Source organism: Seriola lalandi, unplaced genomic scaffold, assembly GCF_002814215.2.
Source record: "Seriola lalandi dorsalis isolate HSWRI2012SDOR001 ecotype SW California unplaced genomic scaffold, Sedor1 jcf7180002054491, whole genome shotgun sequence".
Lineage (NCBI taxonomy): Eukaryota > Metazoa > Chordata > Actinopteri > Carangiformes > Carangidae > Seriola > Seriola lalandi.
In genome coordinates this window covers 38,811-63,909 of record NW_019525044.1, presented here as the reverse complement: position 1 = coordinate 63,909, position 25,099 = coordinate 38,811, and the positions used below count along the sequence as shown (strand labels likewise).

Sequence of the window (25,099 nt, the reverse complement as noted above, 5' to 3'; positions counted from 1 at the left end):
AGCTCCAGAAATCTCAAAATGAATGCCATCACTCTCTGGGCTCTGTTGTGTCTCGGCAAGAAAAAGGTCTTTCACTGTCTCCCACTCCTGCTTCCTATTTGGCCATGGTGACATTTGTGTCAAAGACTCACTCATTCTTGTGCACTCGTCCAGTCATATCAGTCTCCTGACTGGTGATATCATTGCTTTTCTCATTATTCAGAGAATTTAGATGGAAATATAAATAGCTAATTTTACTATGGGGTTGTTTTCTTCCTTGTGTAGAATTAAGATTTCCTTTGTATTAATTTCCCATTAGTCTACACATTCAGAGAAACCCACTAGATGTGTTTCCATTATAGTAATGCCAAATGCAATGATGAGTATTACTATTTGCTTATGTTATTTGTGTTGCTATAATACCATGGCTGTCTATTCCCATTCTTCACAGATGATTTATATATAGAGCATGCATGTGACCTTGTTAAGAAAGAACACTTGCTAATCCTGTGAAACACTTACTTGCCTGCTGCAATACAGACTCAGTGTTGCCTGTTTTAGTTTGGGCGAGATGCCTTTTGTGCGTTACTCCTCCACTTTGTTCAGTAAGCATGACATGGCAGACACATCAAAATTCACACACGAGCAAATTGTGCAGGAATATTATTGACACACAAAGGCACAAAGGTCGAGTTTTATGTTGGCAAGTATCTGTTCAACTGAAGTGTCCTTGAGCAATGAAATAAAAGCCTTTCTGCTCCACCCCGGTGCTGCTGTTCTGGTACTCACCTAGCTGTAGCTCTGATTTACCTGTGGGCAGGTGAAAACTCAAGTATCACACATTGAAGGACTATACCAGTTTATCTTTCTTATAACTGTATTATCACCAAACAAAATCACCCAACATTATATTATTTTAATTAGGATTTAGTCTCTCACCGTGACATATTTCGTCCTCCAAATAACCTTAAAGATGTTCAGAGTAGTTTTTTACTCCCTCACAGAAATAATGCGACAAATATCCCAGCTGTAGGTTATATCTCTGTGTTTTCTCCTCACAGTTTGTTTCATTATTAATGAGAGAGAGTGAGGGAACAGCACCATGTATCAAATTCAGAGAGAGAAGGCAAGGCCCCACGGGGAGAGCATCACGCAACAGGAAGCACTGCAAACTTAAGGGAAAAGGCCCTGTGAGAGGTTTTCGGTAAATACCAGTGTTGAGTTTGACTTCACGAAAAGCACTTCCAGACAGTTGACGCACGGCAGACAAATGAGCCTGTTTACCAGCGTAGCTCCACCTTCTTCCAGTCCGCACAGTCATGCTGTCCTTTCAAGCTCCTGTACCGTCATTTGGTGCTTGTGGTTTGTGATGATGCACATCGGCATGTGGTCGCCATTTTCAAAACCATTAACCTTTGGACGAGCCCTCCTCAGGATGTGTGTGCGTACATGCTGTGTGTTTGTTGGTGTCTTGATTTTAAAAATTGCTATCTCGTTTGGACTGGAAAGTTTGCATTGCAACTATTTTCTTCATTTTGGTTAGGTGTAAATAATACAGATGAATAATTGTGTTTACAATTTTCATGCCTCGGTGTCTCTTCCCTACCTTGTGTGTTGTGGCTGTACATGTGCCTCACTCAGCAGTGGAGTGATTTGCTGTGCTGTGCTGTTCCCCCACACTGAGGGGAGCATGGTGGGAGATAATGACACAAATCCTCTACCAGGGCCAGGCTCTCTAATTACACCTTCTCTTCTGGGGAGCTTTCATACTATATTAACCTTTGTTAAGTCCTCTTGTAAGGATTAATGCCATTTTTTAATCATTTATTTTCCTATACTTGTTGGAAATTTGGGTATGCATTAATGTGTGTTAATGTTTACTTATAAATCACCAGAATACCTCTGCAAATGGGAAACCAATCTGTTATTTAGCTGGCCTATAGAATGCCCTACTTACTTGATTTTTATTTTTGTCCCTACAGAGGGACAAAAAAAGTATTTTGCTGTATTATGCTGCCTACATGTCTGTGCTCTGTTGCCTTGCAATGACTTCTCCCTCTACGTCTCCCTATCTCTTTCTCTTTCTGTTCTATTCTATTTGCCTGAGATTAGGGTTTATATCACCAAAGCAGAAGATGACTAAAAGAGCAACATTCACCGCCGGCTACATACGATTGGAGTGGGTGAAACTGAGCTGACTTAAAATACTCCACCTGTTAACACCAAAGTGCTATAGTAGCACAGTGTTGTTGTAACCAGGAGACTTGCTGAACATTATTCATGTGTTGACTTGCCCCAACCACCAAGCATCAAGCTGTGTTTTCTGGAGGCTGCAGCTGTCCATGCCTGACACCGCGCTTCACTCATGCAGCGCTCTAAACTGTGCACAACATAATTCCCCTAAGCAATGCACATGAAAACTAGTGTAATGAATGAGCACAGCCCCTTCTCCTGAGCAACTAGTAGGCCTAATGGTCAGTGTAGAGCAGATTAAGCGTGGTATTCCTCACTCTGTGTTGTTACAGATTTCAGCAGTGCTTGTTTCACTGTATGAGATCAGCAAGCAGGTTTTGGACCCTTGAGAGTTTAATCTTATCTCTCACAGTTTAGTAAGATGCGAGATTTTGTCCCAGTCATCCCCTGAGAACACAATACACAGACATCCAAGTTATCCCGGAAATAGAATTCTTGTTTTCTTTTATATTTTGTAATTTCCTCTGTAAATAGTGTGCTGTTTTGAGTTGTAAGGTTGGGTCAGATGATTACATGGCTGTTGGAACTCTGATATTTGTATCCACAGCTTCAGAATCAGTTAGTGAAGGACACTCAAGACAAGAAACATAATATTATGTTTCAGCTTTTTAGAAAGTCAGCGAATGAGCAAAAGGACACGTATAGAAAGCATACAGTATAGAGGGTGTAGACCTCTATACAGGGGGCAGAGGGCAGATTGTTTCACTTTAACAGCTATACAAGTATTAACATTAACGTCCTTGTGTTTCCTTGTGTTTCTGTACAGAGGACAGACCCTCAGCTCCTGGCCCAGTTCTACTACGCTGATGAAGAGCTGAACCAGGTGGCCACTGAGCTGGACAGCCTCGACGGCAGGAAGGACCCTCAGAGATGTACCCTGCTGGTCAACCAGTTCCGATCCTGTCAGGTCAGCAGAGAGAAAACAACACACTCACATGAAAATGATCAGTCTATTTAAGTCAGTGTTTATACTTCATTCATTTATTAGAAATCATTTATAATAAGATTAGAGTAGAGTAGCTTGGATTTGACTCTGAGTGATGACTTCATGTGTTTATTATAGATTGTTTCATTCACATGGCTTGACCTTGGTGTTGTCTAAAAGCTAAAAATAAACAACACCCTCATCAACCCTTTCCGGATACAGGGGAAGTGATAGGACTATTGCTTTGCCAAACATCGCTTGACCCGGTTCTTGTATCAATCAGTTTTGTTGATAAGGTGAGATAAGTGGACTTTGTTTGGAAGCAACTAGTGGACACACTCCTCTCAACACAGATAAGACAGGGCTGTGTGTCATGTGGGTTATTAGTAAGTGGTCACAAGAACAGCTTCTTCAGAAAGAGGCTTTTACTGAAGTAATTGTGTCGTGTAGAAGAGTTGGTGTAGAACTTCTCTCGTCTCTTTTTTTATTCGGTAACTGCTGAATTAAACACAAACTGACAATCTGATGGAATCTGAATAGGAACGTGCAGTAAATTATTGCATATAGCGATACATGTTATTATTTGATGCCTTTATGAGGTCAGGGTTTAGAGGAGTTTAGAAGGTGATGCTGTGCATGAGTGATGGCTGCCATTCTGCATCATGCTGAGAGAGCTGGAGGTGGTGGAGGGAGGTCGTCATTTGGCCCGTTGTGCCTTAGCCTCCCCCCACAGCCAAGACACTGAGGGGAGAACCACTTAATAAGGTCATTGCTTGATCCCCCACTGTTCTGTCTCTTTCCTCTCCATCCTTCCCTCTGCCAATCTGTCACCTTTTTTTCTTCAGTATTTCTTCACAGTTTCTTTCTCTTTGAATTGTTCTGCTGCTCTTCTTCCTCTTTCTTACTTTCTCTTTGCTGAGTTTTTTTTTTAATGCTTTTCGTCACACTGAGGTTTTTCAGAAGTTGTGAATGAGGCCCCAAGGATTTTGGAGAATGAATTAAGTAGCATTGTACCCCAGAGCCCTGAGGCCCCAAGAATAGAAGGCAAGCGCACTCAAGCCAAAATTTTGCACTTGAACCTGCCACTGCAGCTATCGGCTCGTATTCATGGGCCTTTGAGGGGGTTGCTGGCATGCTGAGCATATTACGTTGGCACGGCTGTTCTTACAGTGTGGCCTGCTGGAGCAGCCAAGTGTGTATGTTTTGAGATGGACAAAGATTGAGTTAGACGGCATGTACAAGAGACAGAGGAAGAGAAACGGTCAAAGATGGAGAGTGAGAGAAAAAAAGACCTGAAGCCAGTCTTATGTCGGAGGTAGGTGTCACGCCAGAGTCACTACCTCTGAATGATTGGAAACCAGCAGTAGTGAAGGTTATCACTCGTGTCTTCTGCTGGGAGACTCTCACAGACAGTGGGGTGGTACTCACCGGACCAGGACACATGCACAGCACACAGCCATAAAGGAATCGGTGGTTGAGCTCTCCCTCTCAAAGCTTTTTAATCTTTCTCCTCGGGGCGGGCAGAGAAAGACGCAGTGCTGTGCCTGACAAGATTACAGTGCACAGTGCAGCTGCAGTTGAGTGAAAGGCTCATTGTAAGTCATTGTTACGGCTGTTGTACATGCCAGCGGCACATAAGCTCTTGATTAGCCCTTGCTGTGTGTGACACTGCATTTTCACTGCTGGAATTATGGGCTTTTAGTTTAATGTTTTTATTGAGGGAGAATGTAGCTGCGGACCATAATGGTCTCATGTACTTGTCAAATTGTTTTCATTCTCTTCCTAATCAATGGTCTTTAAACAGTGGAATACAATGGGCTTCTTGAAAGAGGGGAAACTTGGATTACCAACCAACATTAGAGAAAATAGCTTTTCAGGAACAGTTTTTCATCCACTCATGTTTATCCCTCCAACTCATTTGTTCAATTTTGTCTTCTGACACTCTTGTGCTCATCTGCAGGACAATGTGCTGAACATTATCAATCAGATCATGGATGAATGTATCCCCAACGACCGGGCCAACAGAGACTTCTGCGTCAAGTTCCCTGAGGAGATTCGTCATGACAACTTGGCAGGCCAGCTGTGGTTTGGGGCTGAGGTAGCGTATTCCCTCCAGTATCAGTCTATAGGAAAACAACTTCATACAAGTCCTACACACGTGTATAAAATACTGTATTTCATTTTTACAGTTGTGGTATTTCTTGATCGTCAAGTTTGGCATTGCAAACACCATTTTCTCAGTTTACTCTTCTGTACAAAGTTAGAGAATTTATCATGTACATGTTCCTGTGCAGTGTTTGGCTGCCGGCTCCATCATCATGAACAGGGAGATAGAGAGTATAGCTATGAGACCCCTGGCTAAGGACCTCACCCGCAGCCTGGAGGAGGTACGCAATATCACCAGAGACCAGGCCCTGAGAGACCTCAACTTGTACACAGACCGCATGAAGGACGCCTTGCGACATTTCGACAGCCTTTTTGCTGAATTTGAGCTCAGGTAAATTAAGGACCAGACATTATTGGCAATTATATCAACAAGATTAATCCACAATTATCATCCTCTCAAGGATTTTTTTGGTGCAGTTTTGCCAAAAAAACACTGAACAAAGCTGCAAATGTCATTACAGTCCTCTTCCTTCTCTTCCATTGCCAGTTATGTGTCAGCCATGGTGCCTGTGAAGTCTCCCAAAGAATACTATGTACAGCAGGAGGTGATTGTGCTCTTCTGTGAGACTGTGGAGAGGTGAGTGCACAGAGCCATAAAGAGATGCTGACTTCACCTGGAAATAATCAGAATCTAAATAATATGCTGAGATAATTTCTTTTTTTACTATGTGTTTTCCTCTCTCTATTGTCTCAGGGCCCTGAAACTGGGCTATCTCACACAGGATATGATCGATGACTATGAACCTGCACTGATGTTTACAATTCCCAGACTAGCCATTGTGTGGTAAGTGTTGCCGGTCTTCTCCATTCTTCCGCCCACGTCTTTGTTTTCTATTCTTTGCCACCCTCTTACAGAATTTAAATATATTTTTAGTGGGCTGGTTGTATATTCAGAGGGGCCTCTCAACCTACAACAAAAATCAGAGGACATGTCTGAGCTTTTCCGGCCTTTTCGCACTTTATTGAAAAAAATCAGGTACACTCCATTAGTATTAAACATCACAAAAATATATTTTATCCTCTATTACTATGTATAAACTATCCTATGATGCTTTTGCAGAGACCTGCTGCAGACCCTGACTGAAGAAGAGTTGGTGACGCTGGAGAGGAACTTGTGTATCTCCCAGGATGGGGAGTTGTCCACAGGCCAGGGGCTGGCAACAAACAGTGTACCAGCACCGGTCCAAGAGAATCACTCATCCTCCAGCCCCGCTAATGACACCTCCAAGGGGGAGAGCGAGGGGGAACAGGAGCATTTGGCTCTGTATGTCAGTCCCAGCCAGGAGGAGGAGGTGGCGCAAGTGGAAAAGGGCTGGGAGGAGGTGGAGACAGAGAGGGGGGAGGAGGAGCAGGAGCAGGGCCTGCTATGTGAGGAGGCCGAGGAGGCTGAGTTGGCCTGCTCAATGCAGTATGATGAGGAGGAACTGGAGCAGCTCAATATGATGGTGTACCTCGTAGGAGATGAGATGTCCACCCTGCTGTCGCCTCCCAGTCAGGGTCAGTCCCCAGCCCACAATCCCAACAGAGGAGAGGCAGGAGGCTCCAGCGGGGCTTCCAGCACTGATGCGTCTCCCCGCAGGCTCCTGGGGGTGCGGGGAAGAACAGGCATCTATGTAGAGGAGGAGGACAGGGTTTTTTTCATGGACGACCTGGATGCAGCAGGAGACAACATCACCAGCATCTCAAAGGAGGCCTGTAGTTTTGCCGCCACTCCTTCCAAAGCACCACAGTCTGCTCGGCCTGTGCAGCGCAAGCCGGTTCCACGGCCAGACTCTGTTAGGAATGGCTGGTACTCTGAGACCCCATCAGAGCAACCATGCCCACAGCCACGCAGCCAGAACACACTCTGTCATAATGCAAAGCTCCCACCATGCACCACTGCCCCTGGCTCTGAACCTCTGCCTTACACAAACGGGTGGGAGATGGGTTTAGAGGGGACAGCTTCTGAAACTGCTGAGGTCATCGCCCACCGTATGGGCGGGATGAAGCTGTCTGCCACGGTTATCTTCAACCCTCGCTCCCCGAGCTTGACGGAGCTGGCCGTGGACAAGCTGCTGCTGCCACGGCCCACTCCCTCTGAGATTGAGCCCTGCAGCCCTCTGGTGGCCACTCACTGCCTGCTTAACTCATGTGTCTGCTGTGGGAGCTGTGAGGATGGCCACGAGGATGCCATCACCACTGAGAGCACTGGACTTGGCTTAGGGCTCACCCTGGGATTGGAGAAACATTCTAAGACCGCGGCCCCCAGCACTGTCATCCAGTCTTCTGCTTGCCGGTTGCCCCTGCGAGGTCAGGAGCCTCACAGTAAGGGTGAGCTCACCCAAGTGACTCCACCATCTTCCCGCAGCTCTGCAGAACCGCTGCAAGAGGATTCAAACTCCCAGCTCTGTGAGAAGTGCCTGGTGGTGGCTCCAACGCCAGGGCATCACGCTCAGCATTGTAGCTCCAGCGGAGGGGATGAACCCTCCCAGTGCAACCACCAGCTGAGAACTGAAAAGAGGCAGCAGGCCAGTGGAGGCCGACAGAAGGATAAGGAGATAGATAAAGACAAGCCAGGAACTAAAGACTTGAAGAGGGACACCAAAGAGGACAGCAGGAGGAGCTCCAGGTGTGCTGTCATTTCTATAAACATTTTACTTGCTTTTCGGTTTATGTTGGAGTAATCTGTTATGAGGTTTTGCTTTGGGGAAAGAATGAGCTTCATTCAGTCTAGCATCAGCACAAATATCTGTTTTATTTCATCATATTTCATCACATTTTTTATTATTCTTTTGCTTTCATCCATTGTTTCTCATTTGCACTTTACCTTATGTTGCCTTGATTCTATGTGTTTATGTATACACATTTTATTCTGCCCTTTTTTTTTTCTCATTTCTCCCTTTTCACCATTTATTTGGTTGTTTTTAGTTTCCAGAACTCTCCCCTCAGCTCTGTGTCAGGTAGTGACTGTGAGAGTGTGTCGGTCACCACATGTAGTCTGTCAAGCAGTGCATATACCCCCAGGTAACTAATCACTCGTGGGAGTGTCATATGTTTGAGTGTTTCATCCTGCCTACGCTCTGATGGTAACTAAAAACTGTGTCCTTGCATGACAGGTAAAAAGATAGCTTTGTTCATGTCCAGTCTTTATTGAGGTCTTTGTTCAGATTTAGCAGTTGATTGAAGTGTCAGTCATTTCTGCCCTTATGAGCTACAGGTGATAGCATTAATTTGCATCCTGGGTTTGACTCTATTGATTTAATAAGACATAACGGCACGTTCCTGGAGATTTACAATGTGTATAAACATATTTACATTCTCTGACTGGATCTAGTCTTTTGTGCTGATTCTACAGAAGCATTAGTGCAATGTGTCCCTCAGTTCTATGTTGCTTTGGATAAAAGTGTCAAATGAGTAAATGTAAACGTATTGATGAAATATAAATTTAATCTGTACTGTAAATAGTGGATGTACATTTGGGAAAGATGACATGATGATCCTTTCCTGTCCCTCATGACTCCTTCTAGCCCTGTGAGCAGTCTGACCCCCAGCTCGGGGACATCAGAAGACCTGGACCATCAGGAGATCCAGCTGGCTCTGGAAGACGCCAAGGTGGCCGCCAGGAACAAGATCCGATCACGCTTCCATAGCAGCAGTGACCTCATCCACCGTCTCTTTGTTTGTATATCAGGTACAAGCTCTCTCTCTCTCTCTCTCCTAGTCTTTTTCCCATCCGGCTCTTTGTCTGTGTCAAGCTGATGTCCATTATTTGTGATGCAGGTGTTGCTGATCAGCTGCAGACCAACTATGCTAGTGACCTTCGCAGCATCCTCAAGACTCTGTTTGAAGTCATGGCAACAAAATGTGAGGAGGGAGACAATGATAAGCAAAAGAAAGGTGAGGAATATGTCTCAGATATACAGTAGGGTCTTTCCCTTATTAATATAATACAGACAGAATTTAAAACTGCATTACTGCAGCTAAAAATATTTATGTAATATTTATTCAACTGAACAATGCCACAGCATAGTGAATCTTATTGACCCACATTCCTGTCTCATAAAACTACACAAACTTCATTTGCTTGCTTGCTTAAAATAGAAAATCTTCTTGTGGGAAAAAAAGTTTGACCCCAGTCTGACTTCATGAAATTAGTTCAGCCCTGCTGCTCTAAGTTAAGAAAAAACGCAGAATCCATCCAATGTAAAAGATAAAATTCATCCATGCTTCTATCAAATGATTTCTTGAGTATTGTAGTGCCACTATAGTGGATTTATTTTCTACTTCTGTTGTGTCCAGCAGGTCCTGTTATGCGTAGTGCCGTGCTGGAGGACTGTGCTCTCTGTCAGGAGACCATTTCTTCATCAGAGTTGGCAGCCAAGGCACGGGAGGGCCAGTTCGAAGGTCAGCAAACCTACAAACAAACCCAATCAGTTTAGTTGAAATATCATCCTGACCCCCCACCCCCCACCCCCCTTTCAGCAAAGACAGGCCGGCTCTGTGTTGACTGTTTCTTTGTTGGCTCTGTGTAGACCCTCCTGACTGGGTCCCAGATGAAGCCTGCAACTCCTGCATTGCCTGCAAGGCTCCCTTCACTGTCATCCGCAGGAAGCATCACTGTAGGAGCTGTGGAAAGGTACGATTGCTCTCTTCCTGTCTGAGGAAGGCCACGTGGCAGAATACCCTCAGCTGTTGCTGAATTAGATGACTTTGAAAACATTGCACATCATAATCGTACAGATATTGACTGATATTATATGTGGTGTCATTTCAGATCTTCTGCTCTCGCTGCTCCTCCCACTCTGCACCTTTGCCCCGATATGGCCAGGTGAAGCCTGTCAGGGTGTGCACACACTGCTACATGTTTCATGTCACGCCTTTCTACAGCGACAAGGCCGGCATCTGACCCCAGATTATCACAGAAAGCACACAGTCCGCCACAACAAGATCATATGCAACAGACAGACCCACGGCTGTGTACAAAGCAAATGCCACACTGTTCTGGTAAATCTAAATGGTCATCATCGTTCCTGCTAAGCAAGGCTTCAGAGTAAGGCCATTATAGATAACGGAGCAGAGAAACCAGTCACGCTGCCACTGAGTGATGATGAGACCCGTTTCTGAGAGATGCTGGAGCCTCAGTTGGAACCACAGGGTTTGATTTCTGTGCCCAGCCAACATAAATGATTCACAAATGCCTGTCTGATTATAGAGGTATGAAAGAGAAAGGGAATGAACAGGCACTAACAGATTTTGAACTGGCATTTTGCAACAGTCTTTTGTAGCAGTTTGCAGCACAAAATCAGAACAGGCCACCCTATTAGTTTTGTTGGTTTAGGTGTAAATGAAAGGACTTGTGACATATTTTCCTATGCTTTTGCGAGCTTCCTACATTTGTGCCAGAGCTCCCTCGGGACTCGGATTACTCAAAAGAATGTAAGTCATGATAACCATGTAAATAAGGATAATTCTGGTAATAGCTACACTAAAATGTCTTCAGTAAATGGTTGCTATATATGGGAACTGGAAAGCAATCTTCACCAGGCTAACAGTCCCAGTGAAGCAAAAATGAAAGACAGCTTTTATATTGACATTTTAATGGCAATGAATGTGTAATTCTGTACCACTTTGAGAAATGGGGTCTAGATTCCAACAAGACTGACCTTCCAGCTCTTGATGGTAATGGGCTGTGCCCATCGCTTTTACAGTTGCACCATGGCATGTTTAGTTTTCTCTGGGGACTCCGCTGCACACCAAGATGGATAAAAGGGATTCCTTAGTCATCACTGTCAGGTCTTGAAGGCCCCCTAGTGGAGAGTTGACCTCTCTTCGCTCAGTGCTCTCATCACCATGATGTGAACAATTTGTTTTGAACCAAAGGCCTCCTCAGGTGCTGGCCTACAGACTACAGGCCAATTATTGCTCATTGGTTTTCCCTCCCACACACTTGTTATAGTGCAATATTGTGACTACTAACTACGGTGGTCCTGCAAACTTTAGAGGCAGTCCTTTGCTATTTAAATTATTAGGCCATTTCCGAAGAGCAAAGCTGTGCCGATTTGTGTTTACACTAAATTATTTCCATCTCTGGCTCTTGTGGTACTGTCAGGCTGGAACAGATATTCCCAGGCTGATATCATTTGCACCTCACTTCCTTTCTGCTCTTGAATCTGCTTCCATTGCAATGAATACATACAAAGTATCTTCCATTGCTCTTAATATATAACAGTTTGTACATCTGAATGGTCTGAAGTCGCCAGTCTACACATATGGACCTTTGAGCAACAATGTAATATCACATTATGTCCATTCTGCTCTGACTTAAAGCAGTTTCTCAGGCATTACATAATCACAATCACTCACTACTGTTGGATCAATCTTATTTTCATCAAAGAACATATAAACTCACTTTGAAAAGATATGTTTTTTCTTTTATAAAGAACAAAATAATGTAAGAAGCTATAATTACTTTTATGTGAAAAAACAAGGAATCATGCAGTAATTAATGGGCAGGATATCCTATTATTATTTCAGAGCTTGGTCTTATTTTGTAAAATTCCAGTACATTTCCATGATAAGAGCTGTGTAAAATATTCAACAAACAAATAATGTTATATAGTTTTAAATGCAATGTATATTGAAATAAATGACTTTTTCCTGTTTAAAAAAATGATGACCAATAATTTTCTGCCTTGAAATGTTTTCATAGATTTGTATCCGGAAATGATTGACCTACTGAACATCATAGTCATATATGCAAAACCGTAACGGCATGCAGATATATAGTACATCTCCACAGGCTATGAAGTTGTTGGAAATTAATTTATCGACAGATCAGACTGTAACTACAGACAGCTGCTTCTCCTGGTTTGTAGATGTAAGAAATGCAGCTCAAATGTGACTTTGTTTGTCTGAGACCACAGGGATATTGTTTTTACAAACTGATTGGTATTTTTCTTGAATAGGCACAGAACACAGACTTGGTTGAAAAATGTTATGAAGATTCTGTCAAAATGTCCATTCACAGCCAGGAGCTATTTTAGTTACTATTTGCCAGTTTTTCCTGCCACTTTAGTAGGTGGTGTGAGCCTACTCATCTGATGGGCAACACTCGGCTTAACTGAATGTTCTGAGTTTTGTGAGGAACTGGACTGACACACTGTTACACCTTCAGAGTTTCCATATTATTAAAGGGTCACTCCAATGATTTTACACAGAAAGGTCAGTTAACTCGTCATGAAGAGTCCCACTAAGCCTATGAAAACAGTTGTGTAATGTCTTCTGTGGCTCTGACAGGAACTTTCAAAAGTGTGAGGAAATAGTACATGGTAAGGTTTGTCTTGGCCTGGGCTTAAATACTTCAATTTCAGAACAGAAAACAAGTTTTTGGGGATAAGGAGTTTGACACATAGAGTAGAAAAAAAACGTTAAAAATCTTTCAACTTAATGGTGAATGCAACACAAAATTGATGGAGTGACATAGAAAGAAAAATACATGGGTTACACTGCAACATTTTGAACCAGCTCAGGAAAACCTTTCTTTTTAAAGACCCTTAAAATTCAATGTTTGCTCTTATATGACTACACAAGGTATAGCTGCCAGTACTGGATTAGAAGCAAAAAATACGGTGGCACACCTGTGCTGCTAACATATAATGAGTTGGAACAGTTATTGATCCTGCTGAGGAATCTCTGCCTTCATGATGGGAACTGATCCGGTCACCGTGGGTGCCACTAGATGGCAGCACATATTTATGGTGTAGTATTATGATGGTATTCATCATCTACAGCATACACTGCTGCATCACGTATTTTAATTTATTTCCCCCCCTAAATATCGAAAATTTCAGACGTGGTTTTGCAAATTCTGAAGTTGATGTTGAAATAGTGGTGTAGGGATTTGAGTCTGTAATACCCATCTGTAGGTTAATAATGACTTTAACACACTTAGTAAAAAGTTTTTGATCTCATACAGGACAGTAACATAAAGTATATAACAGCCTTCCTGTGATAAAGTCATAAGGACTTGATTTTGCAGTGATATTTGCATGGTATCCTTCTTAACACTCTACTGCTGTTATCTCTTTTCTCATACATGAAGCTGACGGTGGTGAGATAACGGCTTTGTGATGAAGAGGTCTGTGAGCGCGAGAGATAAAGAGTTAAACGTGTCCGGCCTCTGCAGCCTGTGATTGGCCCGCAGCGGCAGCGCTGGGACGGACAACAAGTCTCCGCTGTGTGCGCACTGGAAAAGTCACTTGGTGGACGAAGCGAACTACACAGTCTGGACCGCCCTGAGTTTTTTTTTTTTTTTTTTTTAATTAACATATGTGTGTTTTGTTGTGATTTTTATGGAAGCGTCCGGTTTTCCTCGACCTTTGAATTCGCTGTTTTATTTCATAGACAAGCGCGCGGTGGTCTGTTAGAGGTCGGTGAAATGTCGACCACTGTCACTTTTGATTCATGGACTCAACACGGACTCTAGCTAAAAACATTTCTGTCAAGAGGCTAATACAAGGTCGACTTCATTCATTCAATATCCAGGTATGTTAAAGACACATTTATATTGACCTTTCCTCTTTAAAAACAACTTTAACCACTGTATTTGCATGTTTACCCAAGCTACAGGTGAGCAGCACTAACTTAGTGAAATTTTACTGTAAGTACAGCTCAGACAAACCGGGAAAAAAGACAATTTAACGTAGCCTATAGTTTGCTATTCAGGACCTTGGTTAGCTATTTGAATATATAGCCTCCATACATGACTGTGCTTTTACTTTTACCAAGACATATTAAATTTTGCAAGAACCTAAAATACTTAAACACCAATGTTAAGTCCCAGAGAGACCTCAGACCTGAGTCAGACTGTAGCAGATCAGAGAGAGAAACCTTTCGCACATCCTGTAACGGTGCTAACTCAGGTACTGTTAATGAAGTAAAATGGAATTTATATTGAATTGGTTTGTACCATCGAGATTAAACCTACTTCATTTTGGCTCTATTTTAGACCCTTTAGGTTTTCTTACAGACCCCAAAGGGTCCCAGGAGTCTAGTTTGGGAACCACTGAGGTCAACTAAAGAAAATAAAACTTTTGTGCAGCCAGAATAAGTTTATTAATGACATGGAAACTGCTTCATACATGCTAGTACAGTCTTTGTTATAACTTGTATATACCATAATGTTATCACTCATGCATTTTAGATAAGCAAGTAATATTTGGAAAAAATCATAGTATGCGTAAATGGCTTGAAAAAGATTTTTTGTTGTCTAAACCCTCTAACATTATTCTCGGTGGATTGGTCCTGCTATGTGCATAATACACTGCCTCACTGTGTCCATATGTCTTTCAGATTTAGGGAACATGAAGTTGTCTTTGGACACTATGGGCGTCCTGAAGATTGTGCTGTTCATCTTTGAGGCTGTTTTACTGACAGACTGTGCAAGAGGTGAGAGCTGCTTCACAAACTTTCTTTCTTTCTTGCTAATATTGCATACTTTAAACTTGGAAGGTAACACCGCATTCATAGCTCATTATGAGTCAAGTTGACTGGCTGGTTTCTTGTGAGCATGAAGAAAGTCTCAGTTGGCTCTTAACGTTTTCTCACCGAGAAGTAAGAGACGGAAAACTAAAACATAAGAAAAAATCTCTACACAGAGCCCAAAATCAACACAGGGCAGGGGAACGAGAGAGGGCAAGCCTACCCCTACCCACACTGTGTGTGTTTCAGTCATGGCTGTGTATGTATGCGTGTGTGTGAGAGAATGTGTGTGTGCACATTCACTACAGCTAAACCAAACAAACATCATCCATCAGCTTCCCAGGGTGAAAGAACACAAGTCAGTGTAAGAGTCCAGCTCTCCCGCCAAGGAACTGCCTCACATCAGCGCGTGTGTGTGTGTGTGTGTGTGTGTGTGTGTGTGTGTGTGTTCATGGCCAAAACACTGAGTGTGGAGAGTGGGAGACCTCAGTCTGACCACAATTCATTGCACTGTTTACTGTGCCAGTATCAATACTTTGCTTTATAAAGACAACTTACAGCGAGCTTGTCAACAGGTTGTGAATAACTGTCGAAGCAATTTCTATGATTTCATCCACCATCACTGACTACTGAACCATGTCTGATGCAATCCAGTGGCATGAGTCAAAGACTGAGGCAAAACTTGAAACTAAACTCCAGCTTTAATGAGAGAAATCTGAAAGCCAGACACATTTCCCCGGAAGACCTCGCACTGGCAAAACACCCAGGCTCCATAGCGCTGTCTTTATTCTCCAGCTCAACGTGGAAGTGAATTCAAGAGGCGTCTGATAGGTACAATACCTGCATGTGGCTATCAGGGCTTGAGGTAGAGGAGGCAGGAGGGGGTTGGCGGCAGTTTAGAGGGGGAGATTACATCTGTGGGTCTGCAGACAATGCCTCATTCACAGCATGGCAGCCGTGCCTTCACGGCACGACTAAACCAAAAGTAAACAAGACGTGAAGGCTAAATAAGATTAGACAGGCAATTTTGTATGTTTACAGATTAACAGATGTCAGAGAAACCCAAAGGGGAATCCAATGGGATGATGGAGAGTGGAAGTCCAATGGCTCGATACTGACTTTATATCAGACAAAAAGAAGAATTTACAGTCTGTTTTTCATAATTTCCCTGAAAGTGGTTGCAGATGCACAGACAGAGAGACACATCAACAGTTATGTAGTTGGCAGACAGTCTGAGTGAGATGATTTTGAATGATGCTTGACAATTTGTGAGGTGCAAATATCCCACAGTTCTCCCAGCAGAAGCAGCGAAACAGTGAGTTCAGTGTTACAGTCCAAACGCAACAGCTTGACTCTGACACACTGTGAAATACAGTCGGGGGGTTTTGACTCAAACCTTCTGCTTTTATAATGAAGTGAAGGCCAGCAAAGCTGTAAAACTGCCCCAGTAAAATTTAACAATGTATGATGACATCTTTGACAAATGTAAATTCAATTATAAAGGACAGACCCCCTGTGACGTATGTGTGAAACAGTAAAAACACACTTGAAGTGTTACTTTACTGCCTTTATCTAAACATTTCAGACAATGGCTCTGAGAAAACAGTGAGTTTGGGTGAACGCATTTAAGCCTGTTGCTGTCAGTCATCAGGCGACATCTGACCCAGGACCCCCTGCCCTACCACATACACACACACACATGCACTCGCTCACTCACATGTGGACCCTCCCTCTCTCCACTGCCACGACTTTGCGACTGGCCAAGCAAGAATTATTTCTTAAGACCCCTTCTAGGAACCCCCGCACTTCCTCCGTCCCAGCGCCTTCTTTCCTCCCCCTCTGGTGCTCTGCCACCCCAAGCAGCTGGAGGAGGTGCTCAGTGATGTGTCCCAGCAGAGCCTCTAATGTGGTGACAGGCCCGGGGACCACTGGGCTCCACTAACTGAGGAATGCAGCAGCCTGAACATATGGATCTGCAGAAATGCACCCTGGGAGAAACAGAGAGGCACCAGGTGTCTCTGTTATACACCAGGACTACCTAACAATGAACACACACACACACACATACTGAATGGTAGTGTTTTGATGCATTTTAATTAGAAACAGGCATCAAATACAATTGAGTCTTTTTGTGCATGTATATGAATCTGCTGTTTTTTTTTTTTAACACCACACACATTTGTTTCACCTCTGAAGCATCTGGTGAAGCTTAGAGCATGCACACTGTTCTACAACCCCGTTTGGAAAATATACATTTTATAACCGAGTTACATCATGGTTTCATAACAAGAAGGTACTAGATAAATTGTATGCAAAGGGCTCTTAAAATCACAAGGCCATTTGGCTCCTAGACAGTTTTCCATTTCCTTTAACCATAATGAGGCTAGTTTCTCAGTAACCAAATGCCCCAAAGTCCTCTTATTTTTTAAATAGCTCCTGAATAGTAAGAAGGTGTAACAGTGGTGTTCTGGTTTGTGAGCCAAGCTAGTGAGACTAAGGGGGGGGGGAAATGCGCTGAAAAAGCTCGGCTTTGCTGCTGAGTAACACGTTTTTTACAGTCCTAGCTCAACTCACACTTTAATGCTCCATTTAGGTATTAGAAATAAAATCAGTTTCATGTTACATGTTGTTTCTCTGCACACACCACACAGCAGAACTTGTGGTGTGTCAAACATCCATCACCTTCTACCTCAGCTCTAATCAGTGCAACTCCAGCCTCCTGTGTTTTCCAAACCAGACAACCAGCACTGACTGCCACCCTTCTTACATATGTCCCCTTCCTTCTCCCTGCTTCTCTCTGCATTTCCTCCCATTTATTACCAGTGTTAAGTTGAAGGAAGTGAGTTAAGTTAATGTGCTGTCGTTAAAACAAGGCACGAGCTGACCTTAACTCCCACCCAGCCTTTCTCGGCTCTCCGTAGCCCCTATTTACCGAGTCTGGGTCCATTGGTGGAGAACAATGGATGGATTATTACATGTGGTGGTCCCCCCAGGTTGGACAGGGCAGCAGTAATTTATTTTAAACACTCCTCATCCCCGTAGACTGGACTTATTTGCCATCTATTAGAGCTCACAGCAGACGGGGGACTCGCTTTACTGAGGCGCTGCCATTTAGAGGTGCGTGAGAAGAAGTTACGAGAGTGAATGAGCGCTGCTTTCGTGCGTCTGAATGTATGTGTGTGTTTTATTAAGCAGGCTGAAATTACCCTGAGAAAAGTCATGATAATGAGACATCCAAGGAGCACAGGGCAATTTGGAAAACCTCAGAGGTATACCAACTGCTATTCCCGCTCCACCTCCTTCTCCTCTAAACCAGGTGGAAATAATATTCCTCCTGTTATGATCCCTCTGTTTCTATCACGGAAATAATGTTACCACCACTATAACAATTCATGTTTCCCATCTATCAGCACACACTGCTGACCCTGTCAGTTCAGGAGGAAACATTTGAAGAGAGGAATGTGTCAGACTTCACCCCTCGCAGGGGAAAGAAAGGAAAAGGCTGTAGCTGTGATAAGTAGTCATAATGGAGGTCAGTTGGTGTTTACTTTAGCAGGGTCATATAATCCCTGTGAGCAAGACTCCCCTCATTGACTGACTTTAATGGCCACTTCAATTAGCATTCATGTGGAATTTCAACAAGGCATTGTCCACTTTCAGCGTTTGTCACTTTCAGCTGTATGCTAATGCTAGGACGGGCACGAGGAGAATTTTATTTTCTGCTTTTTTTAACAAAATCCTGTTGAAGCATATGAAGGTCTCTGTGTGTACAATGCTCATTAGTTAGTTTGGGCAGTTGGCTGCGGGAGTGTTTTCAGACCACACACACTCTTCCTGCTGGCTGAGTGGATTTGGGTTCAGTTAAATAGAATTCCTTTTGCTCCTGTTAACTTTTACAAAACCCATGGAGCTGTTTACAAAGTGCACTCGGAGGTGTCAGATTGTCATCATTCAAATGATAATCGACTTTATTCGCTTCCCTGGTTTGACTTCCCTCGCCTAACCAGACTTATTGATAATGGGTTTTTGTTAATTGACAGCTGTTTGGTGTTAAATAAATGTAATAATCTGATGACACTGGACACTGTTTATACTCCACACTTCAGGCTGCTGTGTTACGCCCTTGGCCAGAAAGAGAGCAGACTAAGTGATTGGAAGCGAGCCTGTAGGAGGGGGTGAGGGTCCGCCTTGCTGGAACCTTACAAGTGACCTTACAATAGCATTTCAGCCCCACAGTGGGAAATATTTATCTTGCGCAACCCCTCTTTCTAAGCCTCCTTCATTTCTCCAGTCCTGCTCTGTTTTCTCTTTTTCTTTTGAGGAGCCAAGTCATGGAGAGAAACCCCCCCCCTCCTTTGGTTTTGTGCTGCACAGCTGTTCACTCAGTCACTTTAGTAAGTTAAAAGATGAAATTCCAATTGCTCCCCTCTTTCACCCCTCAACAGGAGAAGCCGGTTTTGTTTTCCTGTAGATTTTAACTGGTAGATCCTGTAGAGAACTGGTAGATTTATGATTAGGACCACGAGTCTGCATACAGCTGCGGGCAGGTGGCGCAGAAATCGAAAACTGGTCTCACATTTCTTTTCTTCTCCATGTCTTCCCTCTAACATTGGCTCCTTGTTGCATCTTCTGCTGGTGTTGAGCGCCCTTGCACAAAAGCAGCAAATCATGTGCCACAACAACCTTTTGTTGTCTCAAAAAAATATATCTGCAGCATGCTCTATTTACGTGATGGTGGCCCTCAGGATGTTGCTTGGACTGAGCAGGTTTGGACAAGTCCACCAGTTGTCATTGTGATGTTAGTGAATGAAACGCTGATTTAAAGTGCAGAAATATTATCTGCCCCATCTTACTGTATGTGCTTGTTTGCTGTACTTGCCACAGCCTGCTTGAATCTGTGCCGCTGTAGTCTCATACTGACATATCAGAATACCAAATCAGGCAGCAGGGAGGTACCTGTTGCATATCATTTCAGGATGAGGTTCCTCTCTTTTTTTTTTACTTCACTGTGCCATCAAGTCTTCCATTGTTTTCCTTTTATTTATGATTTGAGGAAACACTTGGTTGTTAGTCGTCTTTATAACCCGACGCCAGACATCCACGCCTCAAGTTTTCTGAATCTTTGTTTTTCTGCTACCTCCTCCTCTCTCTCTGGGGGTTTCAAACCCTCACACACACCAAGCCAGGGAATGGCAGGGATAACGAGCTCTGAATGAGGCCTCCGCTGCTTTTGACACACACCCGCGGACACTCCTTTCAGTCCCCCCCACCCCTTTTCAGTTCACCTCCGATGAGCTTCAATGAGACCCCACATGGCTTTGTGGCTTTTTCACTTCCACTTTGTTTTTCATAAGGGATTCTTTTGAGCGACCTCAGAAATTCTTAGAGCATTGTCCCCATTGATTGAGGTTATAAAGAGTCTGGTTGGGGCGATTGCTTGTCACAGTATGTCAAAATAGGAGTTTTCATTGCAAGCATATAGGCTGTCATGATGGAATTTGTTTGCACCCATTTCCGGCAGCAGCAGTCTCAACGCTGGAAGCGGAGGCGAAGAGGCAAAGAGGCCCAGATTTTTCATTCAGGGGACCCATTCCTTCTATAATGAATGGAAAAATATGTCCCCGCTTTGACTTGAAGAGTGGAACAGGACAAGGGAGGAAAAATCATTTCAGGAGCAAAGAGTATAATCTGTCATATTTTATAGCAGGGCTACTGCTGTCCCAGACTGGAATTCTGCACCATGCAGTGAAACTGATTTGATTTCCTCATGCACAGAGATGTGAGTTTGGGCCTTGGACCAGCCCCCAGCCTGGATATACTCGGAGTTAGAGGCTTGGCAGATTGGGGTACTTCTCCATTCATACAGTTAATTTGTGTCTAGATTGACAAATAGCTGAACTGGCTGTTCTTTTTGTTAACTTTTAGATTAACGAAAAGATTGTAGAGATGGCAGTGTCAGGTTGTCGGTTTGACCGGTCTGTTAGTTGGTCCAACAATTTGGTCCAGACTGAAATATCTCAACAAGCATTTGATGGGTTTTCATAAAACTTTATACAGACATTCACAGTTCCCAGAGGATTTGGTAATCCTCTGACTTTTACTGTAGCGACACCAGGAGGTGACATTTGTTGGAGTAAAATATCTTGACGTCTATTGGATGGATTGCTATGAAATTTCCTGCAGGTATTTATGTTTCCTAGAGGATTAATCTGAATGACTTTGGTGAGCCTCTGACTATTCATCTACCAGGTGAAACTTCTCACTTCTTCAGTGAAATATCTTAACATCTACTTGATTAGTTGGCACCACATTGTCTACAGATGTTCATGGTTTCCAGGCCATTTATTCTATGTTGGTAAAATACATGTCAGCAGGTTGACATTTTTGATTTAGAGTGCAATGTCTGGACAACTCCTGCAGCAATTTCCTTGAAGTGTGATGCAGACATTCATATTCTCCTCTGGATGAATCCAGCTGACTTCAATGATTTTTGGTGGTCCTCTGACTATTCCTCTAACACCACCATGAATGTGAATTTTTGTTTTTTTATTGAAATCTAAACAACTGATGCCACTAAATGTTTACATTAAAAGTGGGCCATCAGTAATTTGTGTTTAGTCCTAATTAGCAACTAAACCTGCTAAACAACATTCTAGCATCATCATCGTGGACATGTTAACATGTGCACGTTAGCATTTACCTCAAAGGACCACTGTGCCTTTTAGTCTTGTTTTTTAAATTTTTTTTTTTTTTTTTTACATGCACTGGATGGTTCACAGGAAATACAGAGATTCAATGGGGTCCTTGCAGCAGGACGTCTATTCTGGTCGTCAGCCATCTGTTTCTGTGCAGGTCAGCTTGATAAAAGTACTGTATAGCTCTGTGTGGATAGTTGATTAACAAAGAAAGAGACAGCCAGACTGGCAGACAGAGATGGATCGAGGGCAGTGACCTTTGTGCAGCCGAGTAGTAAGGTGAACTGGGAAAGCACTGAACAAATTGTCACTGTGAAAGGGCGAGTACCACATCGTAATGACAGGCTCAACAGCTCCACGATGACAGATTGATTTCAGACAATATTCCTGGATTGTCAAGAGGCCCCATTGCTGTCAGTGAGAGCTTTGCCAGTTCCTCCACCCCCTCCGCCTGTCTCGCCTTGCTTCTCCCCCTTCTCCCCACTCTGTCTCGTCTCTGTCTCACCCGCCTTTCTCTTTCCCTCACCCACTCCTCTTCTAGCCTCTCCCTCCCTACTGCTCCCGTCTGAATCGCTCCATTCTGCCCAAACACTCCTGCTACATCACAGTCTGTCATTGGCCCCCTCCTGAAAAGACCTTGTTGACAAAGGCGCTGGTGTAAAGCGCTTCCCAGTGTCATGGAGATTGGCTGATCGTCAGACTGTACGCTGGTGTAGGGTTCCTGGAGACGGAGAAATGAGGGGCACTCAGCGCCAGGCTCGGCCATCTTCATCATCATCATCATCATCATCATCATCATCACACAGATGTGACCACAACACACACAGAGACACACACATTGGTCCTCCACTGACAGCATGTCTGTCTCAGAACGGCCCTCTTTACAGCCTCTGTGCTTCTCTGCCAGTCAGTACAACATCAGCCCAACGCTGAGCAATGACACGACTTAATAAGACATCTGCATCTCATTCAGCACCTCCAGACTGGACTCCGACTGTGTCAACTGTACACAGTGAGCAGGTTGGAGTTCGTTTTTTCCCACTATGGAATGCAGGAAGGTTGAAGGAGGAGGCATGTAGGGAGTGGCAGGATGCACCTCACTGTTGACTGATTGAGGCCATGAAACAACAAAAACAGCGTTCTTGTTATGAGGAGACAGTGTAACAGGCCTCAAGAGTTTATTGTCCAGCAACATGCTTTGGAGCAGTGGTTGCCAACTGTTTTGGCAAGGCAGATTGTGGTCTGTTGCACATGTACGGTGTATGGGACAGAGGGCCGATACTTTTTAGGTACCAAGTAAAATGTATTTAGTATTGAAAATGGTAAAGAACGAAAGCTGGCATCAAATGCTTGAATTTGTACTTTTCTTTCTTCTTTGATCAGATCATTTCTAATTTACAGCTTACTGTTATAGGAAAGGTTCTTGTATGGCTGCTTATGTTACTCAACATTTAACATCTGGAAGTGTGTCTTTTTTCCCAGTTGAAGAAAAACATTTTGTAGAAAATCATAATTGTAAGCCTTGAAAAAAGTATCAAGTATCAAGTATTGGTACTGAAACTTGGGTATCATATCAGCACTCTTTCTCTCTCTCTAGTTTTTTCTGTGTTTAAATCATTTTTGAGCCTGAAAAGGTCAAATTATTCAGTAATTCTTTACAAAAGCAAAGATTAGAGCAGTGTTCCCAACCTTTTTGGCCTCCAGCCCTTCTAAATAAAACAATGTCTATTTGTGAAACCTAATCGCAGTTTATGTTCTTAGTTTGGACATCAGCCATGAGTAGTTCAACCAAAGAGCGAGTTTTCCTTCTCACATTGTTTCATTTTAAGGATTTTTACAAGCCAGACCACAGTAGTTAGCAAGACAAAAGCGAAGAATTAGAGACAAGTCATAAAAGAATGTGTAAAATTTTATGTAAAAGAAAACGTTCCATCTTTCTTATATCAATTGAATCATTTTGGGGCCTTTTTGGGTGTCCTGAGTGCCAGGTATGGAGCAACTAGGTTAGGATCCGTGTGGAGCTCTTTTGAATAACTGTAATGTAAGAGATAACATGAGGCCTTTTAGGGGGGCAGGGAATTTTATAAGGACACTGAAGAAGAAACTGGTCACATGTGCGCTTATTTCAATAAACCCCAGAATAGTAGCAAGTCATATTGTGGATTTTTTACGCCTCCGTTCTGGCGACAGCCCGAGCCAGAGGCATTATTTTTTCAGGTGCCATTCTCGTGAACGCGATGTGTCAGTACAGCCATCAGGGAATTTCTTCAAATTTGGCACAAAAATTCACTTGTTCTCCGTGATGAGCTGATTAGATTTTGGTGGTCAAAAGTAAAAGGTCAAAGGTCACAGCGACCTCACAAAACACAGTTTTGGCCCCGTGAACATGATATCTCAGTAACTCCTTGAGGGAATTTCTACAAATTTGGTATAAACATTCATGTGGACCCAAAGACGAACTGATTACTTTTTGGTGGTTAAAGGTTGAAGGTCATGGTCATGGTGACCTCACAAAATACAGTTTTGGCCTTGTGAATGCAATATCTCCAGCACTCCTCAAGGGAATCCCATAAAATTTGGCACAAACTTTGACAGACAGGTTGGAGGATAATAATGAGAACTTTTTGTAGCAACTTAACTCCATACATCTGCGTTTGTGTACAAGTGTGAGAGAGAAGAGGCAATACACAGACAGTCCAGAGCAGCCAAACATGTGTGAGTGTTCACACAATGTCCCTCTCAGTGCCAAGTGGTTGGTCCATCTCCAAACATATTAGACAGACAGTCATAAACAGGTGCTTGTTGGTGCCCTGCACTGTATTGCAGAGAGAAAGGTCTGTTTGAGTGTGTCATGTGGCTGAGGCCGATCCTGGGCCAGGGAGTGGGGTGTGAGATTGTTGGGATTCCTGGTTACTGCCGCCAGGGCCCACCTAATCCCCCTTCACTCCCCCATGCAGCCCTCCTCTCCTTATGAGCAGTGTGTTAAAGAAGGCCTCTCTGCCATCGTAGCCTCTGCTCCCTGCCACTCTCTAAATCAACTCTCCTCTCTTTAACCCTCACCCTACTTCTCTCTTCTTGGCTTCATTTTCTCTCTCTCCACTCCCCTGACCCCTCTTTCTCTGTCTGTGACTCTATCTGGCCTTTCTTTCTCTTCCCAGCCTCCCTCCTGTTGCCTCTTCCCTGATAAGTGGCCCTAAGCACACACTCAGCCCCTGTGTGTGCACCAGGCCTTAGCCTAATGGAGTGAGATAAAGCGACTAGAGTGCCACTCACTGTGTGCTCTTTATGACCAGTGAATTACTTATTCACTATTGCAAGAAAAGTTATGCTATTGAATTAGTGCATTAGTGTTTTCTATTTACTGACAATATTCAAAAGAGAGTTTTTATTTGTATTTGTCTTATCTAAGGACAATGGCAGAATGTTTGACTTTGTAGGATTGTATTGATATTTTTGGATTGAAACTTCTCATAGACAGTAAGTCACAGTAAAAAATACCTTCAGTTACATTTGTAATTTATTCAATATTTATTTTATAATTTTATTCAGTTTATTACATTGTTTTAAAGATATTTTCTTATATTGGCCATTGTTTCTTTTTCTGTTAAAGTGGACAAACACA

At 43.3% G+C, this 25,099-nt stretch overlaps 2 protein-coding genes across 4 annotated transcripts in view; both read left to right on the top strand.

The window, feature by feature from the left end:
• zfyve28 (zinc finger, FYVE domain containing 28) overlaps positions 1-11,972 on the top strand; it is a 22,392-nt gene extending 10,420 nt beyond the window's left edge. Inside the window, exons 2-14 of one of the 3 annotated variants that reach the window (XM_023412883.2) lie at positions 2,999-3,139; positions 5,118-5,255; positions 5,452-5,654; positions 5,811-5,900; positions 6,018-6,107; positions 6,198-6,299; positions 6,384-7,931; positions 8,231-8,326; positions 8,830-8,993; positions 9,083-9,199; positions 9,605-9,706; positions 9,835-9,938; positions 10,077-11,972. In XM_023412883.2, coding sequence (XP_023268651.1) covers positions 2,999-3,139; positions 5,118-5,255; positions 5,452-5,654; positions 5,811-5,900; positions 6,018-6,107; positions 6,198-6,299; positions 6,384-7,931; positions 8,231-8,326; positions 8,830-8,993; positions 9,083-9,199; positions 9,605-9,706; positions 9,835-9,938; positions 10,077-10,208 — 3,027 coding nt within the window. In that variant the 3' untranslated portion in view covers positions 10,209-11,972. Of the gene's footprint in view, positions 1-2,998; positions 3,140-5,117; positions 5,256-5,451; positions 5,655-5,810; positions 5,901-6,017; positions 6,108-6,197; positions 6,300-6,383; positions 7,932-8,230; positions 8,327-8,829; positions 8,994-9,082; positions 9,200-9,601; positions 9,707-9,834; positions 9,939-10,076 lie in introns of all 3 variants that reach the window. The other 2 variants (XM_023412882.2, XM_023412884.2) reach the window with 2 other exon arrangements.
• A 1,585-nt stretch (positions 11,973-13,557) lies between these two features.
• Positions 13,558-25,099, top strand: part of LOC111659812 (fibroblast growth factor receptor-like 1) — a 29,261-nt gene continuing 17,719 nt past the window's right edge. The window contains exons 1-2 of the mRNA XM_023412874.2: positions 13,558-13,846; positions 14,654-14,749. Of these exons, the coding sequence (XP_023268642.1) occupies positions 14,665-14,749 (85 nt within the window). The 5' untranslated portion in view covers positions 13,558-13,846; positions 14,654-14,664. The remainder of the gene's footprint in view (positions 13,847-14,653; positions 14,750-25,099) is intronic.